This window comes from Monopterus albus, unplaced genomic scaffold (genome assembly GCF_001952655.1).
Source record: "Monopterus albus unplaced genomic scaffold, M_albus_1.0 scaffold29.1, whole genome shotgun sequence".
NCBI classification, from domain to species: Eukaryota; Metazoa; Chordata; class Actinopteri; order Synbranchiformes; family Synbranchidae; genus Monopterus; species Monopterus albus.
The window spans coordinates 4,998,922-5,026,078 of NW_018127909.1; the positions used below are offsets into that span (position 1 = coordinate 4,998,922).

Sequence of the window (27,157 nt, forward strand, 5' to 3'; positions counted from 1 at the left end):
TGCACTGCACAGTAAAGCACTATACAAGTATAAGACCATTCAACATTACATTGGGCTCTAGGACATATGGTAGACATGTTTCACTGTTGATTAGTTTTAAAAGGTTAACCAAGTTATTGATAAATTAATCGGAATATGTGGCAATAACCAACATTATTTTATATACTTATTTTATTACTCCAAGCTATGTAAACAACACCTCTGCTAACTTTTTATCACATTTGCTGTTGTTTAACAGTGACCCTAACTCACCTGCCCCTCGAGTCCAGCCAGTCTTGACCTGAATCTCGTACTTGAAGAGTGCGTCTTGACCACAGAGAGGAACCACGCCAGCCCGGCGTAGATCCAGCTGGTCCAACTTGTGCAAGATGGCTGATGCTACAACATAGCTTAGTAAGCCTAACACACACACCAACAGCACGACCAGGCTCGGTGCACCAGAACGCTCCTAGACAAGAAGGCAAATGGTTTTAGTGTGTGTTTATCTGTTGAATGTGCACACAGAGTGTTTGATTGTGCAATACTGACCGGCATTTTAAAACTGATGGCGTTGGTTGGTACAAACAGGCCTGCAGCAAAGGCTGTGAGGTGCCTGGTGCGACAGACAGCTCTGCTGGCATTGGTCTCCGCCAGAGGCACCATGCCATCTGTCCGCCACTGCTTCTCACGCTCACTGAAGTACTGACACAGAGAGGCAAACACCCCAACCTCCAGATGAACACCCTCTGGCTGAGAGCCAGGGCTGCAGGGTGTACTCACGTTAATAAAGTAGTCCAATGTGGTGTCATAGGACCTGTGTAGCACAGGACAGACATGACACTGTTTGTCAGAAGGCAGAAAACAATATCCAAAATAAACAGGCCCTGGTTATTGCAAACAAAAGTATCACATTGTAAACTAACTTTCTGCATGTTAATTACACATCATATTGCGAAGCAGTGAATGAACAAGGGTTCTTACTCTGGTGACAGGAAGAAGGTGTATTTCCTGTGGTCCAGATGTTGCTCTCTGGTCATACCGAGTGTGATGCGTTTTCTGTCTGTGCAGTTGAACTCATTTGGTTGTTCATGGGAGTGAAGGTAAGCTGTGATGTAAGGCTCCCCATCCTCTTCTCTTTTACCCTTCTCTCTGGCCTCTGGAGAAGGTAAGAAAAAAGAATGAGAAACTGGATCAGTATAGACACAAATACAAGCATAAAACGATATGAAACAGTTAAAACAAACAAGGCCCCTGTTTATCAAAACTCTTAGAGACCATGCTGTCACTAAATGTCCAAACCAGACTTTATAAATTCATAAAGTGAGCTCGGTGAGTGCTGTTTAAACTATTTGTACCTGTTATGTTAAAGCATACACAGATAGTATGTCATCTTCCTGTTTGTTGGCCAGCCCATTTAAAATCCACCCTGTCACTATCTCGGCTGCAATTAAACACCAGATTGATAGTCATATATTATTTCTGGCAACATAATAACATTAGATGGCCCTTCAAGTATAAAGAAAGCAAGGCTCTTTTAAACCAACAAAATGGGTCTTTGTTATCATCCCCAAGAGAAAATAACAGCATCACAGCTGCTTGGACATATGACAACAGGACAAACAAGTGAGAATAATAAAATAGAAAGGCTATAACTGCTACTAAATTTATAATTTCAGAACACCTTCCTGACACGTCAACAACAAGAAATGAACATTATAAGTTTAACCAATGAGTTTATTGCGTTACATACATTAAACTGTTCAGCTGTTCCTATCATTGTGTCCACCCTCAGTATATGTATGCACTGTGTATGTGATGAACGTCAGAGCTCACCCTGCAGAGAGGTGAAGTTGAGCTGCACAAACAGCCCTGCCTGTCTGTTAGTGTTTCCCGTGCTGACCCTAACAATGACGGAGTCACAGTGGCTGATGTTAACGGCTCCTGTTGTGGGGACCCGTCCAGTTCCAGAACGCTCAGCACCCACTTCTCCACTACTGCCATTGTTGATGGCAACAGTGATGGCTAGATTGTCGTCCAGTCCTGATATGGGAATCTGGGTGCCATTTTCAGTGCGAAACTCCATGGATGCCACCTCAGTAGAGATGGTGTAGTTGGCCACATAGTTGAAAGGGAAGGGGTTGGACTCCACCTGGGGAGAAAACAAAGGATGGAAAATCATAAAGTGAAGTGTAGAGAAAATGACAAACAAAAGCTGTGAAAACACAAAAAAGAGCACATCTAGCTCTGAAGTAATAAATCCCATCACATTAGATGTTTTCTGATGGTACCTGAAACAGCAGCTGCATGACGCTGTTTCCTGCAGCGACTCTGCCAAGACTGCTGTTGAAAGCTCGGGGGATGGAGAACCGCTGGCACTCTGGAAATACAGGGAGAGGAAAAAGGAAGAGTTGAACAGAAGAGAATACAGTGTTTCTTCGCAGTCCTGTTTGTAACATAGCCTGCTTCCCACCTACTGGAACATCAACTCATGAGACACAGTACAAATGCCTACCCTACCTGGACTGTTGTTGCCATGGTAGCAGAGCAGGCTCTGAGGGTCTGCCAGTTTTCCTGTGGCTGCAATCTCAGCTCCTCTCAGCACCAGGGGCTCTTCATTGAGCACTCGAGCATGCATGAGAATCAGCATGAGGACTGAGGAGAGGCTGTAAGCCTTCGCCGCCACACGCAGAGGGTGGGGCTCCAGTGAGGAGGGTGAGGGGTCCAACAGGGTGCCTCCTTGCTCTTCACCAGAGGAAGAATAGGAGGAGGTGAAGGAGGGTGAGGGGGAATCCATATAGGAAGGCTGTAGGTAAGACTGGGAGGCGGCTGACTGGCTGACCTGATGGATCAGATCACCTGGCCAGATGGAGAAGATACGAAAGGTGTCAAACTATGAAAGATGAGGAAAAGAAATGTACAGCTTCTAATTTCCTTCAGGCTGGTTTATATTTTTTTATAAATAAAATTCTGGAAAGTGGAGAGTTGGTGTGTACAGTATATAGTGTTAAAGGCTTTTCAAGAAATACAGTTAGTCAGCTGATCAAGACTCATGAGCAACAAGGAGGAATAAATGATTTGAATCTTATAGAACAAGCACCATAAATAGAGTTCTATTATGAGCAGAAATAGTGGTTTTACAGTAGTGCTATGCAGCTCTATTTGTAGCTGCACTTCACTGCCTTGTGTTCTGCTTCAGTGCCAGCTGAATAACCCCATCATGTCTACAGTGCATTTAATGACAGCCCTTGCTTCCCAAGGTCTTTGTTTATAGGTTAAATATGTAATGTTATAAGCAACAGTAGTGACAGGGCATCACCCTGCACTTAGGTGAAAACATACATGAATAAATGACTTGATGCTAACACCAAACTATTGTTGCAGCTTATTTTTGTTCAGTTTTTGAGACACTATTCAAAAATAAGGAAACACTCAATGCTGTTCTTACCCATGATGTTCAGGATGTTGTCAGCGATCTCAGTAGGCGTGACTGTGCCCTGCTTGGTGTCATTCTGCAAAATCTCCAGCATGGACTCAAGCTTGTTCAGAGTGCTGTTCTGACACTCTTCACAGATGAACTCTCGGCTCACCGCCTGCAAAACGCAAATGGTTATTTCTTAGCTTTTTCTGCTTGTTAATGCCTTTCTTTTCACAGCTTGTTTTTTTCTTTTCCAGCCCTCTATGCTTTCATGTCCACATGCCCTCCCTCTCCTCTGGCTCACCGTGCACTGTGCTAGCGCAGCAGAGGTCTGCTGAATGTCATTAACAGTGGCCAGGTCCAGAGCCGTCAGAGCTCTGGTGATATTGCTGCGGACTCTGACTCGATAACCACGCTCGTCTCGAGACACCCGCGCTGACTCCCTGGTCTGCTCATACTGAAAGTGAGTACACGCAGGTTTAAGTATGTTTATTATAAATTGATGATTATTTAGATGGACACTGTGGATGCATTAGTTAATGCTGGGTGACTGGGGCTCACCTACCTCATTTAGGACTGTAATAAAAGCCAGTGATAACTCTCTGACCCTCTGTGAGTCTCCCTGTTCCAGCAGCTTTTTGAGTTTGCTGTCTGTCAGCTCAGACAGCCAGTGTGGAAGGCTGCTGTACTCAGGGGGCGGATCTGGCAGCACAACTTCAATAGATCTGGACACAAATACAATACAAAACACAGTGTAACTGTATAGTGTGTATCTAACTTTGCTATATGTGTGGATGTGCATGTGTTTGCCTACATGTGGGTGTAAGGACTGTAATGTGGTTTGGCCTCGAAAGACGGTTAAATTTTTGGATAAAATTTTGTTTTTACTCAGAATTTCACAAATTTATAAGAGGTTTTTAACCATACAAGTGGCGTTGCAGTCTTGGCCAGGCAGTTGACTACTTTGATCCAGACTGAACTCTCTCAACAACCGTTGGATGGATGAAACAAAGGATGAAATCAAAATGACTTTGATGATCCTGTGAAATATCCTAACATCTACTTGTTGGATTGACCTCGAGTGTATATAAAAACAATGCATCGCCACTACGTAAAAGCAAAACCAAAATATCGCCAATATGAGGGCAGCCATCTTGCTTTTGAAACACGTTTTTCATCCACATTCTGCACAGTAGAGTTGTCAAATCACTGGAAACACACCCCTTTTTTTTTTTTATATCAAATCACTTTTTAAAAACAAAATTCTCAAAAAAATGAGCACTTGTACACAGATCAGTGTGATAATATCAACCTAAAATGACACACAAAATCACATTTGGGAAAGATTTAATACATTTGTATTCTGGATTTTTAGTTTGGATCATGTCGGGTCCACTAACAAGAGGGAGCAGGTTTTATGACCTGTATTGCCACCAGGCACGAGGGGGACATCGACTTGTGGTGCCTCTACTTCTGGGAGCTGTCACGTTGTCCATTCACATATACAATCTATGCGCTGGCACATAGACTCAACTTATTTCCTGCTCAGGATGAACAGTAATAATTTTGGTAATCCACTTACTTTTCATGTTAAATACTATTAATGCTGAACTAAGATTGTGGAACATGATTAAGCGTTATACTGGTCCAACATCGTCATCATTGTTATGTTGGGAATGTCACTGTGAGCATTTCACCAGTGTGACGTGAGCATTTAGCTCAAAACATCACAGTTCAGTCTCAGAGCTGCTAGCAAGACTTTGCTATGACCGCCATCATTATAGGCACATGCTCTTTGACTCAGAGTTAAGTTTTATTAAGTTTTCACTGGTGAAACCTTTTGGCTTTTCTACATCTACAGGAAGGTTAGCAGTTACGAGCAGAAAACCTTAGCAATGGCAGGGATTTACTGTACCACTCAGAAAAACCTCAGTAATGTGCAGGCTCGGTCGGCTCCAGCAGCCTGGGGTGTAAACAAAAAATGTTTAAAGTCTGAGTCTTATTTAATTGACCTCATGCTGCCTGAACTAAACAGTACAGAAGAATGTAGTTACTTGTTGAGTGCTGTGATGGAAGCTCCCTGGTGGTCCTCCACTGTGATGGACACAGCTACACGGTGTCGAGCTGAGCTGAAGCCTGGGGGCAGGAAGACAGAGTGCTCTGGACTACTACCTTTGTACACACAGAAGTCCTCGCAGTAGTCTTCTCTGCAGCGAGTCACCAGCAGACTGTAGAGCAAGGGCGTCTCTGAAACTCCCAGATCAATGTAACCTAGAGAGCAAAAAAGTGAGATAGACAAAAAGAATAAACAAAAGAAAAAGACAGTGATGATGATTCTTTCTTAATAGGTGATGAGAGAGAAATTTGCCAATGAGACTTGACAGATTTAACAACTTTAAAAACTTTAAGCAAAGGCAAAGGATGACAGTGAGCCAGTCAATTTCTGATTCAGGTGTGTGAAAGCATGGTCACGCCTTCCTTCCTCCCACCTGAGCAGTTAAAGTGTACCCGGTCCAGGAGTGTGCGTATCCTCCAGACTTCACTGTCTCCATCTCCGTACTGCACCCCTGCCTCCTCTCCCCATCTCAGGTGGCACTCCCCGCCGGCTGGGGGCATGTTGTGATGCAGTGTGATCGAGGCGGCACCCTCGCCATCCAGACTGCTGTCGGTCACGTGCAAAGTGAAGATGTAGGATTCTCCGTGGCGCACGACGCCTTGCCGCAACACCAGGTTCATGCCATCGCTTCCTGTAGTGGTGGACGAGGAGTCAAGGACCAGAGTCTCGTTCTGCAGTGTCATGGCACTCCAGCGCTGAAGGAAAGAAAGAGATTGTACTGATGGCAAGCTACTTAATCAGCCTAAATGAATGAATGAATCTTTATTTGTCATACACTTACAGGTGTTCAGCCCAGATGGGATTACAAGACACTATTTGCATTATCTTCAGAGGCACGATAACAAAATAAGAAAATTGACAATAATACTACATATACCTGATACAAACTAAACAATTTAAACACAAGGCTCTCGATCATTGATGACAAGCTTTTAAGCATGGTCACTCCTTCCTTCCTCCCACCTGAGCAGTTAAAGTGTACCCGGTCCGGTCATTGATGACAAGCTTTTAACAAAAACTGAGCTACAACAACATTATGTGAACATATACTGCAATCTATACTGTAATATTAACACAATTACATGTATATATTGTATCCAAGATCTTCACAAAGCTTAATTTCATTCATAACAGCCCCCAGAGTCCTCCAGCAGAGTCCAACAGGATCCTTATTCCTATTTCATATGTAAAAGGCTCATCTAAAGTGAGGCCTAAATATTTGTACTTCTTTATATACACAACAAAGGAGCCTGGCCAATACAGAACACAAACTTATCTTCAGTCGCCATTTACTACACCAACCATGTACAGTGTACAGTGTCCGTCTTTGCCAGCAACATGTACTGCAACTCTGACTGCTTCCACACATGCTCACATGGCAGTAAAGTGGCTGAAACCCAACTTGTTTGATGCTGTGCACTGAACCCTTTGTTGACATACAGTATATGCATGTAGTCATACATATGCAAAGCATATTAAAAATGTTAAAAATGACCATGGTGCAGTGTGGAAACAACAGAACAGCGTGAAAGCTGACAACACAGTCAGCTGGTATTGAGGCCCAGTTTCTCTATGAGTGTTTTGTCTTTCAAATTGTTTCCCTGTGTTAGTAAGGACATACAGTAACATTTTCAATCTGGCTCCAGTTGTACAATGACCTCATTCTCACACCCACACACTGAGGCCTGCATCACAAATCCCAGGGAAAGTCTGACTAAGGGAGAGAGGAGGAGAGGTGAAACAGGAGACAAGTAGGAGAGGAACTGGAAATCTTGACTTCACTGTCACTTCTGTGGTGCACTGACCTCATTTTGCTGAGAAACAAAGAGCTGGATTTAGACCCTGTGTGTGTGTTTACCCCACGGTGAAATCCCTGGCAGTTGGTGCAGGTCCCTCGTAGGTAGACATACGAGTTCTGGCTGACCTCATAGATGGACTGGGCCTTACAGGACACACACTCCAGATACACCATAGGAATGTGGCCACTCTGGACCAGCACCTGTCACACGCACACACAAACCCTCGAATGTCAGCCATTCATGTGGAGAGGATATAGCCTCTCTGATCAGGAAACCGACCTTACCCTTCCCAACAACCTAAGCACACAAATCTTCAACATGAACATTTTGTGATCCACATGTATTTGTCATTCATTCCATTTCTTTGTGTCACATGTGTGCACTGATACAGTAGTACCACACAGTATGTTGTATGCCATGTTACAGTATATTTCAGTAGAAGACATTTACTTTCTTCGGATTACACTCTTACTGCCTTTTGATGTTTAATCTTAGGATGTATTTTATTACATCCAATAAAAGCCTCAAGTGTTTTTGTAGGCAGTGAACAAGAGACAGCAAAACAAAACCTTGGAAGAAAGGAACAGGGAATACTGACAAGTTGACAGAATGGTGCAATCATTATTTGAAGAGACTGAATATTGTAATTACAGCCAATTATCTGATCAGTACAGAATGAGTAACATCAGATACAAGTTCTGCGAAATCCTCAAGTGAAACATCATGAACAGACAACAGCCTAGTGTTATTTTTGCCACATGACTTAGTTTCAGTCTTTGATGAACATGTGTATTTGTTTTAGTCATTTTTGTTATTTAGTCTGGTTTTAGTCAAAATTATTATAAAATATATTTTGGTCTAGTGTTTGTCAGTGACAATTTAGTCAAATATTAGTCCTGCAATTGTTGTATGTGTATCCTCTAAGCATTTTGAGGTTACAGCTGTCACCATCTTTGTTGAGTACCGTTACCATGGTTGCTTCTGTTAGTGGAAAGGTGTGTTTATTTGATCACACACAGAGGATGGATTGATTTGCTATGATGATGATGATCTATTTATCGGTGTAGTTCTGTCCACATGCTTTTAAGTATGATGAAACAGAAGCTGAAGATACTGAACATCCTCACTGTTTAATCAATAACTTCCTACTACTGTACATTAATAGTCAAGGAACAAAAGCCAAAACAAACACAACCACTGCCTAAATTGCATCTTCCACTGTGGTTTTTTCAGTTAAAGATAAAACTACTCAATATTTGACAAAAAAGAATAGCAGTATATTACAGTATAAACAAAATTCTAATCTAAGTAGGAGGGTTATGTGTGTTTATTTTGTTTTCCCTCCCCTTTATCATTTTATCACCTACCTGAGGGGTCCTGATGCCCGGTTGTGAACTACTGATTTAAAGCATGCATATATTCACGTGTGCAGGAATCTATGTGCACTCACAGTCTGTGTGGTGGACTCTGGGGCCATGCCGTCTTTGCTGATGGTCAATTTGAAAGTATATTCAACACCCGCCTCCAGCTCAGAGCCGGAGATTCCCAGCACCGGACCACTGGAGCCCAGGCCAAAGTTCAGACTGGAGCAGTGCTCTGGACCCTGCACACAGAAAAACAGACCATAATTACAGCAGCATATTCTTTATGAAACCTATTAGTTTTACACCATTGCAGTAAATCAAAAGAAACAAGAAAAAGACATTCAAGTTTATTTACTTAAGAACTTCATAATTTCAGTTTTATATGTTATTCTAAACAAAAGTCATTTCATATTAGCAACATTGCATAAGATAGATCATTACTAAAGGATACCGATTGGTGTCGATGTGATAAGTTGCTTTGTAATTTTCTCTTCAAGGATCATCTAAAGATGTTCATAATAAAATGACTATGTCTGAAGGCTGCAGCCAGGATTAATGCTAAAACCACTTCACGACTCACAACACTGCACCAGCTACTTGTATCTTATAGATTCACTTATTAGCCCTCGTTCATAAAACCCTGCAGCCTAGCACATTCATATATTTGTGTATACTTTTCATTTTATATTCCTAATACAAAGTGTATATATTCCACTGCCTTCCTTTTAGAAGTTTAGTGTTTGCCATGATAAATTTGGTGCTTACTCTTTTTATGGCCCTAATACCAATGCTCCTTGATTTTAAGAAAGTGACCTTGCTCGCTTGGATGGTCATCAACTACAAACTGTTGCAAATGTTCTGATATTTGATGTGTCGGCACTACCCAGCTGTCCTCCAGGGAACAGCAAAATGTTTCAATATAATGTGTTTCTTTCTTTTTAACCAACAACTGTATCTGTATTTAAGTAAGGACAACTTTGTTTTAGTCTGCTCCTTTTGCTTCAAACTCTGTGCCCTTTTACTTTATCACCAACTCCCCACAGCGCTGTGTGTGTGTTTGCGTGCAAGTGTGTAACTGTCATGGTGGTGAGCAAAGCACCAGCTGTGGAATGCCAAGTTTATGTCTACACAGTTATATAAGCTGTTTAAATATCTGTCTTTTTAGATGTATAGTGCACACACATGCACAGTGTGTTTCCATAACTTCAGGGGACATTACATTGACTGGCATTAATTTCCTGGAGACTTACCCTATCTAACACTTAACCACTACTTGCTTAACCCCTAACCTTAAACCAAGTCATCCCTCTAAAATGTAATGATCTAAGTTTTGGGGACTTGCTTTTTGTCCCCATAAGGACACTGAGTACCCACAGTGTAACCGTGTAAACAGAATGAGTTTCACATTATTTCTGCCATGCTTTCACAATCCCCCCCAAACACATTTTCATTTTTATTCAACTATTCAATTCTCAGTCAAATATTGAGAGAACAGTGAGCGACAATCCGGTTTAACCATGTATTCTTTTATACTTGCAGACTTTTAAAAACACTTGTTTATTCACCATTCTACTTGATAATTATGAACCTTAAGGTACTAATTGCTGCATATAAAAACAACAACTCTAATTTACTGTAATGTGTTTTTAGAGCTTGGTCGTATATTAACGTATAGTGATGTGACTGGAAACAGGTTATTAAAGTCAGAAAGTTGTCACTAATGTGAGCCACACAAAATTGCTAAAATTGAATTAGAAAACCTAATCTAAATGTTTTCAGATGTAATATGTGAAAGCAGCTTTTCGTGCCTACCCTTACCTTTGAGGTACTCTGACACTCCCAGTGGTAGTGGAGTAGTGACTGCTTGTCTGGGTCCATGTTGGGGTCGAAGGACTTTTCTGCACTGAGCTGCAGGTCCTGGGTCCTCGACCACACCCTGTAAGTGCCCCCTTCTATGATGGGCATCAACCTGATGAGGAAATAGGGTTAAAAGATGAAGTAGTACAATTTATTAATAGATCAACCGCATTAGGCTGGAATTTACATGCATCTTCTGTGGAGATGCATATAAATGTCTTTTTGAGCCTATGCATAGAAGGGTGTTCTAAGTTAATCTCAACAGTTCATAATGCAGACCTGCAAGGCACGCAAGCTGGTTGGCTGACCCAACATCCAGGCTTTCTCACTGTTTCCTTTCACAGGCTGGGTGTACATTTCAGTATAGCAGCCTGGTGCCTTATGTGGTCTTCTGGCAGAGAAGACCACATAAGGCATTATTATCATTGCCCAGCAAATCAAATAAATTGTTATTTATATAGGCCAATATCAAGAATCACAAATTTGTCTCAAGAGTCTTTACAATCTGTCCAGCACAGAACATGTTCTGTCCTATAAAGTAGCACGTCTAAATCTTTAGTGGGAAAGAGAAAAGAAACCTCAGGAGGAGCAGATGGTCAGAGGAGGGATCCCTCTTGAAGCATGGATAAACATGCAATAAATGTGTGTACAGAATAGAGTTCTTTGTAAATTTAGAGTCTGAATAATCAGAATGACAGAATTACAGAGTGTATACATGTATAAAGAGCATGAGCTGGGGGCAACTTCCAGATGTCACCGACAAATAGGAACTATGCCAGATGACCTCATCTCCATCACTGTCCTGCCCATTTATGTAGATAAACTTTGATATGGTAGTAATTAGTCATGTTTTGGCAAAAATGTATTATGGACATACTGAGTATAAGCATAACATCAGAGAACCTGATAATTATAATTGTGGTTTGAGAAGATTCTGCGGATGGGTTAATCCTTTCCTATGGCCATAAAATTAGGTCACTATTAAAATATATTGTAAGTGGTATGAATTCAAAGTGACAGCATTTGCCACGGTTTACACTGATCAGCCATAACATTATGAACACCTGCCTAATACTGTATACATAGGAGTCAATGCAGCAGGTGGTTGGCACTCGTGTCACTCTGAGGCTCACAGCACATGTTGTGTGAATCTGGCCCTTGTCAAAGTCTCAAATCCTTTTGCTTGTCCATTTTTCCTGCTTCTAACAACCTCAAGGACTGAATGTTCACTTGCTGCCTAATATACCCCACACCCTGACAGGTGCCACTGTAACAAAATGATCTATGCTATTCACTTCACAGGGCAGTGATCATAATGTTATGTGGTGTATTGCTTTAATTTCATCCTGCGCTTCCCCAGTAGAATTATTTATTTAGAAACTATAAATAACAGGGTGAAAGGATGTAATCTATACCTCTACAGGCAAAAATATACTGTATATTTAAATATTTCTCTACTGACCTGGAAGCCAAGACACTGAGTTGCAGACAGGCATCCTTCCTTAGTGGCACACCTTCATATGACAGGGAAAACACCAAGCTGTAGTTTCTTGCTGCCAGAGTCATCTTGGGCAATGCCAACTGCAACCGTCGCACATCCACCTCCACAGGCAGGTGAATTACTGAGACAGGCACAGACTGGGAAGGCTTAGTCACCGCCCCAGAAGGAATCTGGTAGTCTTTGGCATAATCACAGAAAGGTGTTGACAGTATCTGCCAGAAGTACTGAGCTCCGTAGCATACGCAGCCTTTTAAATCCACACTGGCCTCCACCAAAGTGGCCTGGGAGCGCCAGATGGTCAGGCGAGGAGCTTGAACCACCTGCACTTCTGGCTCCTCACATTCTAATACACTGATGGTTACCTCCACCTGGGCCAGCACCCAGCTAACCATGTTACTGCAATTCACCTAGCAGAAAGAAGAATAAGGTGGTGAAAATTACACAACTGCAAGATCAGCAACCAGACCATGTATGTACATGGAATAACACAGTTCAGTGAAACATACTTTGACCAGGTAGTATCCTGGGCGTCTGTACTTATAGCCCACAGTTTCAGTGTCGGTGTGAACTGGAGTAGAACCGTCACCAAAGTCCCACAAGCACCCCACAGGACTAGAACTGGGTGTGACAGAGGCCACCAGGGTCACCGTCTTGTTAATGAAAGTGTCCCCAGGTTGAGCAGACAGGACGGCAGTCGTCAGGCGGTTTTGCACCAGGATGTGCTCGGTGATGTTCTGACCATGCAGGGCATTGAAGGCCTTCAAATAGATGGTCAATAAACCTGCTTCTTCTGGCTTGTAGGTCACCTGAGGTTGGGGATATACATCACCATTTCTGCAGCCTAGTAGCTTATGCACAGTTTGCTATATTGTGATATGCCATAGTTATAAAAGGCTAAATATTTTAATGAGCTGACCTCTTTGCCCATATGTGATGCCTTGTGGTGGTGCAGATCAAAAGTCCACAGGAAACTAACAGGTTTGCCCGTCAGGATCTTGGCAACAAACTGTCTCTTCTCACCTACAGGGATTGCTGCACAGCTTCCCTGGATGGAAAGTCCACGAACTGGCTCCATCACCTCGACCTGGAGGTGCCGCCTCTTGAAACTCACCTGGATTGTCACATGGCGGCAATAACTTACTGGATCACAATAAACAACAATGTGTTCAATGATGTCTAATGATGTCAAAGTTACTGTGTGTGTGCCAAGAACAGCGTCACTGGATTGTCAGCATCTATATTACAAGCTCTTATAATGTATGTGATAAAATCTGCTTGGATTTTACCTGGTTGTGAGCAGTGAGATTCACCATGTACGTATCCACCCTGCTGAAGTTGTGGACATAGGTTTGATTGGGTTGAGGGGTAACGGTGGCATCTCCGCTGATGCTGAGGATCAGACGAACATCTGAGCCTGCTGCCATGGAAATTGTAAACTCCACATTCTCACCAACTCCTGCAATCTTTTTACTTGCCCTCAGCTCCAACCCCTGAATCTTGTCCTGAACAAAGAACTCCCTGGAAAACACTTGCCCGCTGACACCATTGGTGGCATTTAGAGTAACTATGGCTGTCTTTGGTTCCTGGAAAATCAGAGATGTTTTCCTCCCGGTTTCTGTTCTTCCTTCCAGCAGCCATGTCCACATCACATCAGTTCCCGCCTCTACCTCCCCTTGGAGTGAGATGTTGGCGCCTGTTGCTACATAATTCTGCTCTGTTACATTGGTAGCTGTGAATGTTAGCCCAGAAATGACTTCCTGGATGTGGACAATCTCTGACACAACCTCTGCGCTAACTTCATTGAAGACCTTCACAGTAACTACCTTTTGACCAGGACTGTTGAAGGTGTGTGTCTTCCAGTGCTTGTTTCCCTGCATAGTGTCCGCTGTAACATTCCACAAGTACTGCAGGTTTGAGCCCTCCATAGTCAATACTGTCAGGTTAGTCGGAACATTGACTGCGACTGGGTTGTTGCTGATGTGCAGATACACCCCTCTGGCTGGCACAAGGAAGTGGATGGTTCTGTTGACGGACAAGTGACCCAGGAGGTTTGTAGCCCGGAGGAAGATGTCACATGGACCTGGTGTAGAGAAATTTACCTCCACAGTCCTCCCGCTTATATTGAAGCTCGAGTCTAGTTCTCTGATGAGGTTCCAAGTAAAGGTCATGTTGGTTCCTTCCTTTAATCCTGCTTGAAGGCGGAGGACACGATTTGTAGCAAAGCAGCAACCGTTCAATCCAATGCCTCCACCTCCTCCAGCCTCCTCGTCTGCTAAAATCTGCAGCCCCTCTAGCTCACGCTGGACGAACAGGAAGATACTTGCTTGTGCTGTTCCTATGTCATTCTCTGCTGTCACAATGATGTTGAAAGTGCCAACAGAGCGGAAGGTGTAGAACATGGTGTGGGTCCCTGGTATTGAGGTGCAACGGTCACACAAGATCCAAGAGAACCGGACGCCATCACCCTCCTCCATTCGGGCATCAAAGTGGACCGAGGCATTGAGAGGGACATTTACCAAACTGGCGCTTACAGTTAACCCACGGATCGGTGCAAGCACAACAACGGGTAAAGTAGTGTGGTTTCTGCTAACTGTGTTGGCTGCTGTCAGTGTGATATTGTAGTTTCCTGAGCTGTTGTATGTGTGATGGGTATTCTGGCTTGTGAGCACATTCCCATCTCCAAAGTTCCAAGTGTAAGTGACATTGGAGGCCAAGGAAGAAGTTTTGAATGCATACGGTGCTCTGAGAGTCAGGTTGTTGTACTTAGTGCCATTATGATCAATAACAATTGGTCCTATAGGCATCAGAACATCAATCACGACACTGGTGTTACTGGTGGAGACATTATTGAAAATGGTGACTGTCACCATGTAGTGACCTGGGTTTTTATATGTTGTCACACCATTTCCAGAACCACGGATGTGCACAAGGTCTTCTTCTTTACCAAAGTCCCACTGATAGCTGTAGTTAAACTCTGGCTCAGCTCTGACCTGAAACCGTATCTCCTCCCCGACAGTGTAGTGTGATTTCTCAAGGGTAAGGCTGACGTTGGCCAAAGCTGGCTGCACACACACCCAGTTGAAGAAGTTGGCCTTGGTCGCTTTGTTGACCTCACTGGAAAGAAGGAGGGAGAGGTGGTAGTTCCCACTTGTCAAGTAAGTGTGTGAGACTCTGGGGCTGCCATGCTTGGTCATGTTTGGGCTTCCATCCCCAAAGCTCCATTCATAAAGATGAGCTGATTCGTTACCAGACACCCAGGCATAAAAGTTGACAGGGGTCCGCTCTTGGACACACCCAGATGGCTCCATTTTTATGACTTGGAATACATACACCTGTACTAGAAGGACTGTCCAGCCAGAGCTCACAGCATTCACAGCAGTCACATTCACCGTGTAGTTGGCATCTTTGATGTAGTTGTGCGACACGCAAGGTTCAGATGTAGTGTAGACGGTCCCGTCGCCCATCGAGAATGTCCATGTGATGTTATTGCCTGACGCAAGGTGTGCCCACACCTTAGTAGGACTGTGAAGCTCTGTGGGAGAGGAGCTTCGAGCTGTTAGCTTTTCAATCTCCTCGTATACAAACATCTCACGGCAAGCCTTTGTAGAACTGATGGTGTTGTTTACCAGTACACAGACAGTGAAGATGTCACACTGTGCATAGGTGTGCGCCACACGACGACCATGCATCAGGGCAGAGCCATCTCCAAAGTGCCACTCATAGTGAATGCCATAAGGTGAGGGGAAAGGATGAGCCTCAAAATCGGCCGATTTGCCAGAGAGGAGGAGTTTCGGCTCTGGTTGTATATCAACATGAGTGAGGATGCTGTAGACACTCATGTTGATGCTCTGACTGATGTTCTCATAATGATTGGACACTGACACCAACGCTGGGTATATTCCTGTACAGAAAGAGGAAAGAAAGGGGGGAGCAAGAAGGAAAAGGAGTTAGAATTAGCTATATGTACTGTACCTCCAGGCTTAAAACATTTTAACCTTGCATAAACTGAAATAAAATCCAACTAAAATGGCTGCTGTTCCACTGGTCAAGGTTGTATGCTAGTACTGTTGAGATGGAGCCAGTTGAGGGGTTACCTGGCTGAGAGTAGATATAGGTGACACTGCTGCTTAGGAGAACCTGATTGGGGGAGTCAGGGCAGATGAGGGAAGGGGGATAGGGAGGCTTGTATTCCCACTCCTCATATCCACCATCACCAAAAGACCATCTGCAGCACAATAGAGACAATGCAAAACAATTAAAAGGGAGCCTTCAGATCTTTAGATGCACTGATAACCATTACCATCCACACACACAGTCACTAGCTCAAAAGTGGGAATCTTCTCTGACAAGGCACTAGAGGGTAGGGATGATGAGAAGTGGAAACTCAAAACTCAGGAAGCCTCTCTGGACCAAGAATGGTGAGAGTGGAGGGAAACTAAGTGAATGAGCATGCCACAGTTGGGACAGTGGGAATGTGAAGCAGGCAAGGAGGACAAGAGTGGAAGAAAAGGGAGAGAGAAAAAAAAGGACAGGGGAAACAGCCGAGCAGAAGGGAAAATTCTTGTCAGCAATCTGCTCTAACCACATGGTTATAAATCCAAGGCTTTGCATGGTATGACTGCTGCAGTGCTATTATGGTGCACAGGAAGACGAAAACAGAGAAAAGAACAAAGAGAAAGCCACAGAGACAGATAAAGGAGAGGAAAGGAGCGATCAAACACAAACAGATGTGCTGGTATTTCACTCTGCCTTAAAAATAAAAAAGAGAAGAAGAGACAGAGAAATGAGATGTTTTGTTTGTTTTAAGTTTAGTTTTAAAACACACCACCAGAGACATCTATCTAATCCTGTCAGTCTACCCGTTCTCTGTTCATACCGGAAGGTGGCGGCCACAGACATGTCCACGAGCACAGAAGTGGTGAAAGTCTGGTTGGAGCCCTGAGGGACCACATCTGGCACACCCTTTACTGTGAGATTGGCCATGGGCTGCAGCCGGTCCACAGTCACGTTGAAATGCTCGGTGAGGGTGCTCACATGGTTCATGGCCGTCACCTAAGAGAGATGCCGCAGAGCTGGTAAGTTCAAGTTTTCTGTCATTTGTAAGGTAGCTGTGATTCCAACATGGGTGCAATCATAATATACATATTACACACATATTTAAGCTGCTTAATGAATTATTTTGGTAAAATGATAAAACAAATATTTGCAGGTTTTCTTAGTTCTTTAAAATAATATGGTCTTTGGGTTTAGGACTTGGAGAAAACAAAGCATTTTGAAGATGGCAACTTGGTCTCTGGAAAACTTTTTAAAGCATTTTAAACCAAAACTTATTCAGCAGCAGTTAGCGGATTACAAAATGTGCAGTGGCAAATTATTAGTAACAAAATAAATAAACAAATAAATAAAATCGCATCTTTGCTTAGACTGCTGCCCCCGCGACCCGGTCCCGGATAAGCGGAGGAAAATGGATGGATGGATGGATATTTCAGGAAGGTCTTCAAGACAATCAAAATGGTATCAACTTAAACAATGTTATGGTAATACAGTGTTTTAACATATGACAACATGAGTATAAAATCGTCAGTTCAGGATTAAATGTGCAAGAGATTTCTTCTATCTCGATGTAATTATATACAGTATGTTATTATATACAAATATAATACAATTTTAAATGGATAAGCATAACTTTGCTGACAATTTTCATGCTATTCTATATTGTTCCAAGGTGACTGTGTGTGCTGTTTGTTGACACCTCCCAGTCCAACCTTACTGTCCAAACTTCAGGAACAAAATAAAAAAAAAAAAAAGTTTCCTAATCACAAGTGAAGCTGTTCAATATTTGCATTTGTAGACACCCCAGTTACTAGCTGGAAAAACAAGCCTGTCACATATGAACTTAATTAAAACAGTTAATATTCCTGCATGAGTGCTATTAGAAGACAGTATGACAACAGCATGTGATAGAAACTCACCGTGAGCTTGTAGGTGGCAGCATGCTGGTAGATGACATTGAGAACAGTGTTGTAATAGGTGAAGTAGGGCTTGTCATCCACTGTCCACTTAAATGTGGGATTGGAGCCTTTAAGCACCAATGCTGTGTAGCTCTAGTACACACAAATATAGGATTTGATGATATCATTAAGAAACACTCCAATATCAAATATGAACTTGTAATACAGCTGCCCAACACAAATGATATATGCACAGACACAAACACACATTGCTCACCACGACTGATTCCATCAGCACCCTGTGTGCAGGGTGCGGCCGCACCACAAGTCCTCTGAGCGGCTCTTCCAGATGGACGACTATAATCAAGCTGGCCTCTGTCACATTGTTATGGGCCTCCAGCTCCACCTGCACTGGAATCCTCTCTTCCTCCACTGGCAGACTCAGCTCCAGGACTACATACAGGCTAGGCTCTGTGACCTCGGCAGCAGACCCCAAACTCGGCACAAGCCGACAGAGTGCTGGGCTGGACGAAAACTCTGATGGATATTCTGGCTGGAAGGTCACGCTGCGATTACTGCCATGCTGAGATGCCTTTGTTTCATAGGGAGACTGGACACAGAGCAGTATCCGGGTGTCATTGGGCTGCAGGTAGAGGGTGCCGTTCCTGGGAGTCGGGTGGAGGATCGTCAAACCCAGAGGAGGCACCACCCGCAGGGGGCATGATGCAGAAGCTGGATAAGATGGTTCAGTAGAAGTTACCTGAAATTTATCAAACAAAATTTTGTCTCAATTACTGGATAAATACATACGTTTAAATATAACAATTATCTCTATAGTCAGGTATAAATATAAACTCCTATTATATGCACTTGCATCCCTAGCAAAATGTTAATCAGAAAGCTAATGGCTTGATCTACTAATGGAGTTCTAGGAAAACAATTCTTTCAGGCAAATCTATACAGTATAGGATTTTCACTTCTGTGCAGCCTCCTCCCTCATGTTGAAATCAGTCAGATGCATGCTGGGATGCAACGTACAGCTCTGGTGTTTTTACCAGCAGGCTGTAGAGTCCAGGCTGGGGTAAACCAGCAGACAGCTGTGCTCCCTGCAGCTGGGTCTCACTGCGTCCCACATAGAGCACTCTGACAGGGCACACTACTTCTTCCAGCCAGCCTCCTTCACCATCCTCCACAAGTGCCTCCACATTAAGCAGAGGGTCAACATCAGGGTCAGCTGAGCTATCTGTTGACAGTCTGGTGTTGTTGATCCAAAACCACTCTGTTTGGTTGAGGGCTAACACAGGCTGTTGCCACTGTGAGTGTGGGGAAGGCTGGCAGCGTAGTAGGGAGGAGGGGCCGGCATCATGCTGCAGGGCAATGACATCACCACGGGAAACCAGGAGGTCCTCCAGTTGCTCTTGTACCTGGCATAGACATGGATGCAAAAAAGTGTCTTCTTTACTGAATCAAAATTGAATGTGGCTGTTGAAATGAAATTGCACAACAGCTGCAATCATTTAACAGTTTATCCCAGCTGGCTGTAAACACCCTCAAAGCTGGAAGTCAGCCATTTCCTCTGGACTTTCTGTTTTGCATCCACAACAGAAACACTATAAACTCTGTGGCAGTTTAAATAAGTTTGGAGGCAAAGGTTAATCCTCTCACCAGTATGTGTGCAGCTGGACCTGCTGGCAGAGTGAAGACCACCTCGTTCTTTAGGGTGTATCGGGGCCTCATCGCCCCAGGGGGCAGACGATGACCATGGGTGCAGTTAGGACAAGAAGATGATTGGCATACACTGGAGAGGGGCAGGCACCGGCGCTGGAAGGGACACCACTGCTCTAGTCGGGGGCAAGGGGGTGGAACACTGCTACTGCTGTCACTGGGGACACAAACAGCTACAGGAGCGCATGTTGGTCCTCCACAACCTGAGAGGTAAGATGTACAGTAATTAGTGCACTGGGCTGATGCCGATCTCCGTGTGGGGTAGAGCACACTTACCTGCTGTGTAATTAATAATCCAGTTCTCATGATCTCCCACATTTCCTCCCCCTGCTGCTGCATTCACAAACTCTACGTGATGTGCTTTATATATTTAACAAGCTGCTGGCCTCTCTGTGGAATTCTGTTTCTCACATCTTTTGTGCATTTGCTCTCTGCTGCTCTCTGTCTGCATATCATTGCTGCTATGTCTCAGTGAACCCCCCCCCTTAGTCTTTTGTGCTGCCAGTGCAGAAGGGAGGTGACCTTGACTGGTCTGGTTTCCCTCCTCTCCTGTTCTGTTCTGCTTTACTTTGTTTCCATTCAAACTCATCTTTCATGTTCACCTACCTAACAACTTTAGACAGGGCAGGTCAGTGTGCGTGTCTGTGTGGATGTTTTTGTCCAACGGCAGGTGTTTTACATGTTTTGTTTAATACTTGCTGATACCAGGAAGATGCAGATGGTTTTTACATGCCATGTATGTGAATGTGAGAGAGACTGCTTCTGTGTTTCAGTGTGTGACTCACTGGGTAGCAATACGTGGAGGTCAAGATGATGGCAGTGAGGTCTGTAGGTCTGGAAGCGAACATGGACTTCTGAACTGAACTCCTGAGTGACAAACTCTAGTGAGGACAGACGGCCTGCCTGAACAAAGCTCAGAGCTGGGAATAATAGCACCTGAGTGAAAGGGTAAACAGAAAGTTTGAGAAAAAATAGACAAAGTCAAACAAGGTTTGAGAAGAACATTACAATGATGTAAAAAAAAAAAAAAAAAAAAAAAAAAAAAAGCTGAGATTCTTCCTCACCTCTATGCCACTGCTGGGAGGTTGTGGAGCAGACAGCGGAGAGGATGGTGCGTTGTGCAAAGGATTATGGGAGGGGAACACAGCCAGGCCTATCATGTAGGTCCCTGCATCTGGAACACGCACTGCAGCAACAGAAACAGAATGACAACAAAAGAGGAGGGAGGACTGAAGGATTTAAAAAAAGGAGAGAGACAGTGGAGGCAATTTATAAGAAGAGATGGAGCAACTCCAGAGGGTTAGTAACAGTCACAGATTGTTCTGAGAAAGAGAGACCTCTGCAAAAACACTTCATTTGCTCAGTGCAGACTGGCACAAACACAGGGACAGAATCACAGACAGACTGCACTAAAGCAGCACAATTACACCACCAGGCAGATACACACAAACTAAAACCTGCTACCCATTTACACTGAATTTCACACTGTGACACTGGATTTCAGTTGAGTTTTGAGTGCGGATTTAGAGTGCATCGCCTCTCTGACTGCTCACGTTTCTTTAGAGGAATTCAGCCTCATTAAGACCCTTTCTGACGTCATCAGTCCAATTCAACTTCAGCTTGAACTACTGTACGTCTGCACCAAGTGTTATGTTATACACTCTGCGGTTTATTAGCTACACCTAGCTAAAACCAAGTCTAATAAGCAGCCCTGCAATAAACCCTCATTAATGCAGGGTGTTTAAGAGAGATGTGCCAATTGCTTTCACTGTATAATTATTTGAAGGATATAAATGGGGTGGACAAAGTAGGAGAAATCCCTGTCAGTATGATGTAGAACTATGATGTGGTAATCACTTTGTGTTTGGACATTCACAATAGCAGCAATTTTGCTAGAGCAGTCACATCTGCTCCACTTTTAGTGTAGATGTCCAGCCAGACTTTATGAAGCCGCTTTCAGAGTTTTCAGGCCTATAGAAATGTTTTATTCCTTGACAAAGACTGAATACACAGATAGGAATGATGACAAATGGGAATATTTACAATTATGTATGTGGGGTCTTGGGTCACAAAACTACAACCTTACAATTGTTGTTAAGATTGTTTCCATTCCTTCCTAGCCTACCACCTAGGTTGTGAATGCGACCCTATTCTGAAACAGACAAATCCGATCTTATGCTGAAAATGACAAAGGACAGTCTCTAGGTGCTTCTTACACAAAGTGCAAATAGTATCATAGCAAAGTGTGCTCCAATTATCAGATCATCAATTATTCAGAGAGCCCTTCTTTTCCCTGCGATTAGTTATGGAGGCTGTTTGCTTTGCCTTTCTACACTTGTTTGTGCCACAACATAATTTACATAAAGCTGATAGTGAAGAACTTTCAAACTGCTCTTTGTGCAGAAGGATTTGGGAAAATTGCACTTGCATTGAATCCGTGCCTCTTAATTTTCTTCCTCTGATTATTGGCTTTTAGATATTTGAACTGTTTGATATTTTTGTGTGTATGTATTTGGCCTACCTTGAGGGCTGTACTGACAGACATATGCCCGCACAGCGTTACATGGGTGTGCCCTGGTCTGACTGCCCTGGTCGAGAGACACACACACATTTCCACGGGAGATCTGGGAACGAGGAGGCTGTCCCTCCTCCCCCTCTTGTGCCTCCGAGCCGTTTACCCAGCGCAGCTTGCCGGGAGAGTTGACATCACTCAAGCCCAGCCACATACCTCGCACCCTGGGACAGAAATGGACAGACAACACACAGATTAACAGAGTACCTGCTTGTCCTTTAGCTACACGGCTGTTGGCAGCTGGAAAACTGGCTCCAACGCTTAAAAAATAAAGACAGACACAAATGTTCCAATTTCTAGAAAGAAAATGCACATCGAGTGATCAAAGAACATATTATACATGCTGTGCAAAGATCAGTGGATTCACATCCATGTGAATGGGTTTGTACTGTCAGACAACAACACAGCACACGAACGTACAAAACAGATAAGAATCAGCATAGGTCTCAATAGGTGACAGTGAAGTCAATGAATTATGTGCCAGCTTGCCTTCAACAATCAATAACTGCAGGGCATAGAGAGCATGAAAATGGCCTTAGACTGAACCCCAGTTGGAAGTCAGATATTTACTGTGATAACAGATCAATTGAATTGTTCACTAATGATCTGCACATTTCCCCCTAGCTTTCATTTTACTTTCCATCATACACTGGTAACTAAAACAAAATGGCCTTCCCTCCAAAAGAAAAACCAATCTTTGAATCACAATGATCTAAAGACAGTTGGTAGGAAACAAAAGTCATTTTCTGACATGTCTAAAGATCGACTTGGATAAGAGCAGTTTCTTTGCTCGTCTTGTTTTCATTATTTCGCTCTTTATTCTTGGTGAGACTTTTCTTCACTACCTGACTACTCACATCTGTGAAAATTAAAGAAAGAGTCCACAGAGGGAAAAAATACAAGCAGACAGGGAGCAAAAAACCGGTCTTTGTGCCAAAAAACAAGGACCGATTAAAAAAAAAAATTCCTTATATAAGTGAGGGGGTGGAGGAACACATGAGTGGAAGCGAAGTGAGCTGCTGCAGATGGATGGGCTCCATCTGCATATATCCATCTCCTCCTCTCTCTTTTCTTCTGATCCCCTTTAGTCTACGAGGGCAGGTCCTTTACCCTCACATTAACACACACACCATGAACCGTGGACTCCTGCTCACAGGGTGTTAAAGTTACAATGCAGCTGTGCTTTTACAGATGTGTTCTTTGCGACCTTCTCTGACCTAAACAACCAACGCTGGAGGCCTTCAGATCAGTGCAAGGCCAGAAACTTTTCCATCTTTTGGCTTTGCTACAAATCCAGGGCATTATCCATATTTGGTGCATCATATAAATAAATGTACAGTACATACTGCAAAGTATTACTACAGTATGTTTGTGGAAAGAAAGTATACTGTTGTCATGTTGTCATGATGATGCCGGGGGGGAGGGTTGGTTATGCAGTTACAGAATAAAATAAAAGAGACAGGAATGAACAGATGAAAAGACAGGAAACATCACTGGGGCAAATTTCAAAGTTCATAAGCAGAAAGTAATGACTAATAAAAACCGCCGCTCTTGAAAGCGTCGTTCAGTTTGAACAGCACGTGCACATAAAAACATGAGGAGTCACATTCAGTCAAATGAGCCTCTCGAGTTCACACAAACAGGGTGGGAGAAGCAAGGAAGACTCGTTTAACGTACGCTTCTTTCCAGACCTCGCACTTTTGTTATCATCAGCGATTGAAAGTTGAGAATCTGTTCAGAGTGTTTGCCTGTTATAATGTTTCTTTTGCTGTGACTGCTGCATGCAGACTGCAACACGGTAACAGGTTTTTACAAGCAGACAAGACATCTGTTCTGTATCTGATAGCTTTGTGCAGGGCCTGGCCTCTTCTACTGATATAGTATATACATCACAAATGTAAAATTTAATACACAAACCGTACTATATGCAGGTACTGTATATATGTCCCATTTCTGTAACCCATACAGACAGAAGACACTCACTGTGGCAAGTGTGTGACTTTAGGTGCCAGTTGATTACGCAGAGCGTCACTCGTCACTATTGCCAGATCCCCGCCACTGTCTAAACACTGTTGTCGAGCATCAGTCCAGCTTAACTCCCCTGGAACAATCTGGAAACAGTGTGAGGAATCTGCGTAGTACATCCCATCCTTTGGACAGTGAGGGGAAGCTGGCGGAAGACACAAACATTCACATGATTTCCTAGATTATTTGAAGTCATACTTGCAACATCATGAAAACACCCAAACACAATGTACCAGGTCTGATGAGCATTACAAGGCCTCAAAGTAGGCAACAGTACACAGTTGAGAGAGACATGAACGTGTAGATCATTACAAATCATCATGTTCACAATGCCAGTATGGTTCAAACAGGGTTGGTATTTATACTGAGCTGTCAGTTCAAAGGATAAACATTTAGAGGGCTCTGGCGAATGCTAACCGCTTAAACAGGAACAGAAGTACAGGAAAAGGGGCAAAAAGTAGTAAAAATTCTGGACCACATTAAATATGGACTGATGTAAAAATATATGAATACTGAGTACTGTGGAACTGGCATTAATGATGTCCTTTCCTTTTAGGCATTCTTCTGTTATTCTTCTGTTCAGCCGAGTGTGACTGGCTGCTCTGAGTTTGTGTTGGTGTACCTTACCTTTGGCAACCTGGACATCATCCTTGGTGATCTTCCAGTCTACGTCCACACCAGCAGCACCCCAGCTGACAAGTTTGATCTCTAGACTCCTATTGGCCACAGCAAGAGGTGGACAGCGCAACTCCAGTTTAGGAGGAAGCGTCACATTCACTTCTCCGCGTGCAGAGATCTGGACACACACAGAAATAAAGCAAAACATTAAAATAACAGGTCACTCTGTTTAATATACACCCAAATAATATCTTAAAAGCTGTTCATTACCTATAGTGTATAATATTTTATAGTGTAAAATGATTTCCTCTTTTCTTCTCTTACCTCCTTGTGTCCAGCCCAGGCCATCAAACTGACCGTATAGTGTCCTGGAAGGCCATATTTGTGAGTTGCTGTGGTCACCCGTGTTCCTGTAGCGTTGACCCGAGAAGAAAGGTCACCAAAGTCCCAGGACAGCATCACCGGAGCGACAGAGGAGGCGGCAGAAAAACTGATGTGGTCGTGGACACTTTGCAGTGGGAGAGGCTTCAGGGAAATGGAGAAGTCCACTGCAAACACATCGTGAGCCAGAGTCCACCCACATTCCTGTGAATTAAATGAAACCATTTCAGGAAGAGGAGCCTTTTGGGTTGATATGCACAAGTATCTAAAACTAAAATACTATTGTTTTTTTTTTTCTGTTAACTGTTAAGATGTTTGTGGTTTCACTATTATTTTTATGGTTTTAAATAAAAATGCAGTTTTAGTGAAACGTATCACTTGCGCCAATTTAAAATAAATAGATCTTGACTTTCGGCTGTAGTTTTGAATAACATCTCAAGCTGCTCTGTACAATCCTGCAGGAAACTAAATCTGAGGCTGTAACCACAGAGGGACCTTCTGAATGATGTGTTTACAAAAGAAGAAACAAAGCAAGAGAAAAAAGCTACACAAGAGATCTCTATCTTTACAAGTCAAAACACTTGACATCTGAAGATCCTGCTGTACAATGATTTTTATCTGGCACCATGTGTGCCGCATACCTTCATAACATTGGGCTTTGTACAGGCAGCGGAACACTGAGATTCACTGATGAAGTTGGGCTCGGAGTTTGTGCTGCAGAGACACTCGTGCCTAGCCCCCAAACCGCCGTAGCGGTGTGATGCAGCAAAACACACGCTGTTACACTGTTCACGCGTGAAGTTTCCGGGTGTGGAAGAAGAGAAGATCACAAGCTCACTTCGTCCCCCTCCTCCGCTGCTGCTGTCCTCAAGACAAGCTGCATAGTTCAGACCTGACGAAGAGACACCAGACCCTCTCAGTCCAAAACAGAAAGAGGTCAAAAGACGGTCTGCCATCTCCCTCACTGTGTAATGCAGTAAACATTCATTTTAATTTTAAACCCAAAAGTGCCATTTACTTTTTCCTTTTTATTAGACTAAGCTTGCTTATTAATCAAGCACATACTTCTTTCTGTGAGCTGAGCCTCCCAGGCATCAGAATGGTGCTGCCCGAAACAGCTCGTACCTTACTGGAGCTAAGAACTGCTTGAGAGACTTAATTTAGGACAACAAAGTCCTAATACTACTACAGTGAACATTTTTGTGACTTGTAAAAGGAAACTTGTGTTTCGTACCACAGGTGAGCAGGCTGACATTGAGTAGAGGTTGGTGGCGGAGTTCAGGAGGCTGGTTGCAGAGCATGGCATCTGGGCGTCGGACTCGCACCCCCTTCTCCTGGAGCCAGCTGACCAGGCGGAACAGCTTACAGTCACACTCAAAGGGGTTACTGCTTAGGTCACTGAAGGAGAGGATGCATCAAATGAACAGTAACAATGAAACGTACAAACAGAGATAGAATGAAGTTCCACTGTTAATAAAACTGTATGAAACCCATTACTTTCTGCACCATGTTGCTACATGGTGCTTAAAAAGATGTTTGATGTAGCCGCAAAAACCCCCCCAGAACATTCAGAGTCAGATGTCATTAACTAATATTAGCTTCATGAAAATGTCCTCAACTAATCAGCTGACAATTTCAATAATGTATTTGCTTTCAGATGCTAAAATTACACCACGTTGTATGTTTGTGTCATGTGTGCATGACACTAGAGAGCAGGAGTGAGTTAAAAGATTTATTGCTGGGAAAGCAAAGCGGTGAGGTCACAGTGTGGGCTGACAGCGGTGAAGACAAATGAGGCAATAAGGACAGTCTCCTTTAATCCAGCAGGGAAGGCAAAACCAACTGCAGGCAAGC

The 27,157-nt window shown here is 43.4% G+C and overlaps 1 protein-coding gene across 1 annotated transcript in view; it reads right to left on the reverse strand.

The window, feature by feature from the left end:
* pkd1a (polycystic kidney disease 1a) overlaps nucleotides 1-27,157 on the reverse strand; it is a 61,077-nt gene that overhangs the window by 11,435 nt on the left and 22,485 nt on the right. Inside the window, exons 5-36 of the mRNA XM_020596220.1 lie at nucleotides 26,538-26,701; nucleotides 25,945-26,195; nucleotides 25,247-25,507; nucleotides 24,932-25,100; nucleotides 24,263-24,449; nucleotides 22,229-22,443; nucleotides 20,772-20,893; nucleotides 20,493-20,643; nucleotides 19,648-19,910; nucleotides 19,038-19,406; nucleotides 18,260-18,742; nucleotides 18,004-18,135; nucleotides 16,908-17,083; nucleotides 16,126-16,256; nucleotides 13,318-15,932; nucleotides 12,948-13,142; nucleotides 12,538-12,837; nucleotides 11,993-12,438; nucleotides 10,492-10,642; nucleotides 8,760-8,912; nucleotides 7,369-7,509; nucleotides 5,884-6,205; nucleotides 5,449-5,665; nucleotides 3,960-4,119; nucleotides 3,699-3,851; nucleotides 3,425-3,569; nucleotides 2,497-2,835; nucleotides 2,268-2,356; nucleotides 1,813-2,128; nucleotides 961-1,135; nucleotides 529-793; nucleotides 253-448 (exon numbers count right to left, since the gene is read on the reverse strand). Coding sequence (XP_020451876.1) covers nucleotides 253-448; nucleotides 529-793; nucleotides 961-1,135; nucleotides 1,813-2,128; nucleotides 2,268-2,356; nucleotides 2,497-2,835; nucleotides 3,425-3,569; nucleotides 3,699-3,851; nucleotides 3,960-4,119; nucleotides 5,449-5,665; nucleotides 5,884-6,205; nucleotides 7,369-7,509; nucleotides 8,760-8,912; nucleotides 10,492-10,642; nucleotides 11,993-12,438; nucleotides 12,538-12,837; nucleotides 12,948-13,142; nucleotides 13,318-15,932; nucleotides 16,126-16,256; nucleotides 16,908-17,083; nucleotides 18,004-18,135; nucleotides 18,260-18,742; nucleotides 19,038-19,406; nucleotides 19,648-19,910; nucleotides 20,493-20,643; nucleotides 20,772-20,893; nucleotides 22,229-22,443; nucleotides 24,263-24,449; nucleotides 24,932-25,100; nucleotides 25,247-25,507; nucleotides 25,945-26,195; nucleotides 26,538-26,701 — 9,452 coding nt within the window. The remainder of the gene's footprint in view (nucleotides 1-252; nucleotides 449-528; nucleotides 794-960; nucleotides 1,136-1,812; nucleotides 2,129-2,267; nucleotides 2,357-2,496; nucleotides 2,836-3,424; nucleotides 3,570-3,698; nucleotides 3,852-3,959; nucleotides 4,120-5,448; nucleotides 5,666-5,883; nucleotides 6,206-7,368; nucleotides 7,510-8,759; nucleotides 8,913-10,491; nucleotides 10,643-11,992; nucleotides 12,439-12,537; nucleotides 12,838-12,947; nucleotides 13,143-13,317; nucleotides 15,933-16,125; nucleotides 16,257-16,907; nucleotides 17,084-18,003; nucleotides 18,136-18,259; nucleotides 18,743-19,037; nucleotides 19,407-19,647; nucleotides 19,911-20,492; nucleotides 20,644-20,771; nucleotides 20,894-22,228; nucleotides 22,444-24,262; nucleotides 24,450-24,931; nucleotides 25,101-25,246; nucleotides 25,508-25,944; nucleotides 26,196-26,537; nucleotides 26,702-27,157) is intronic.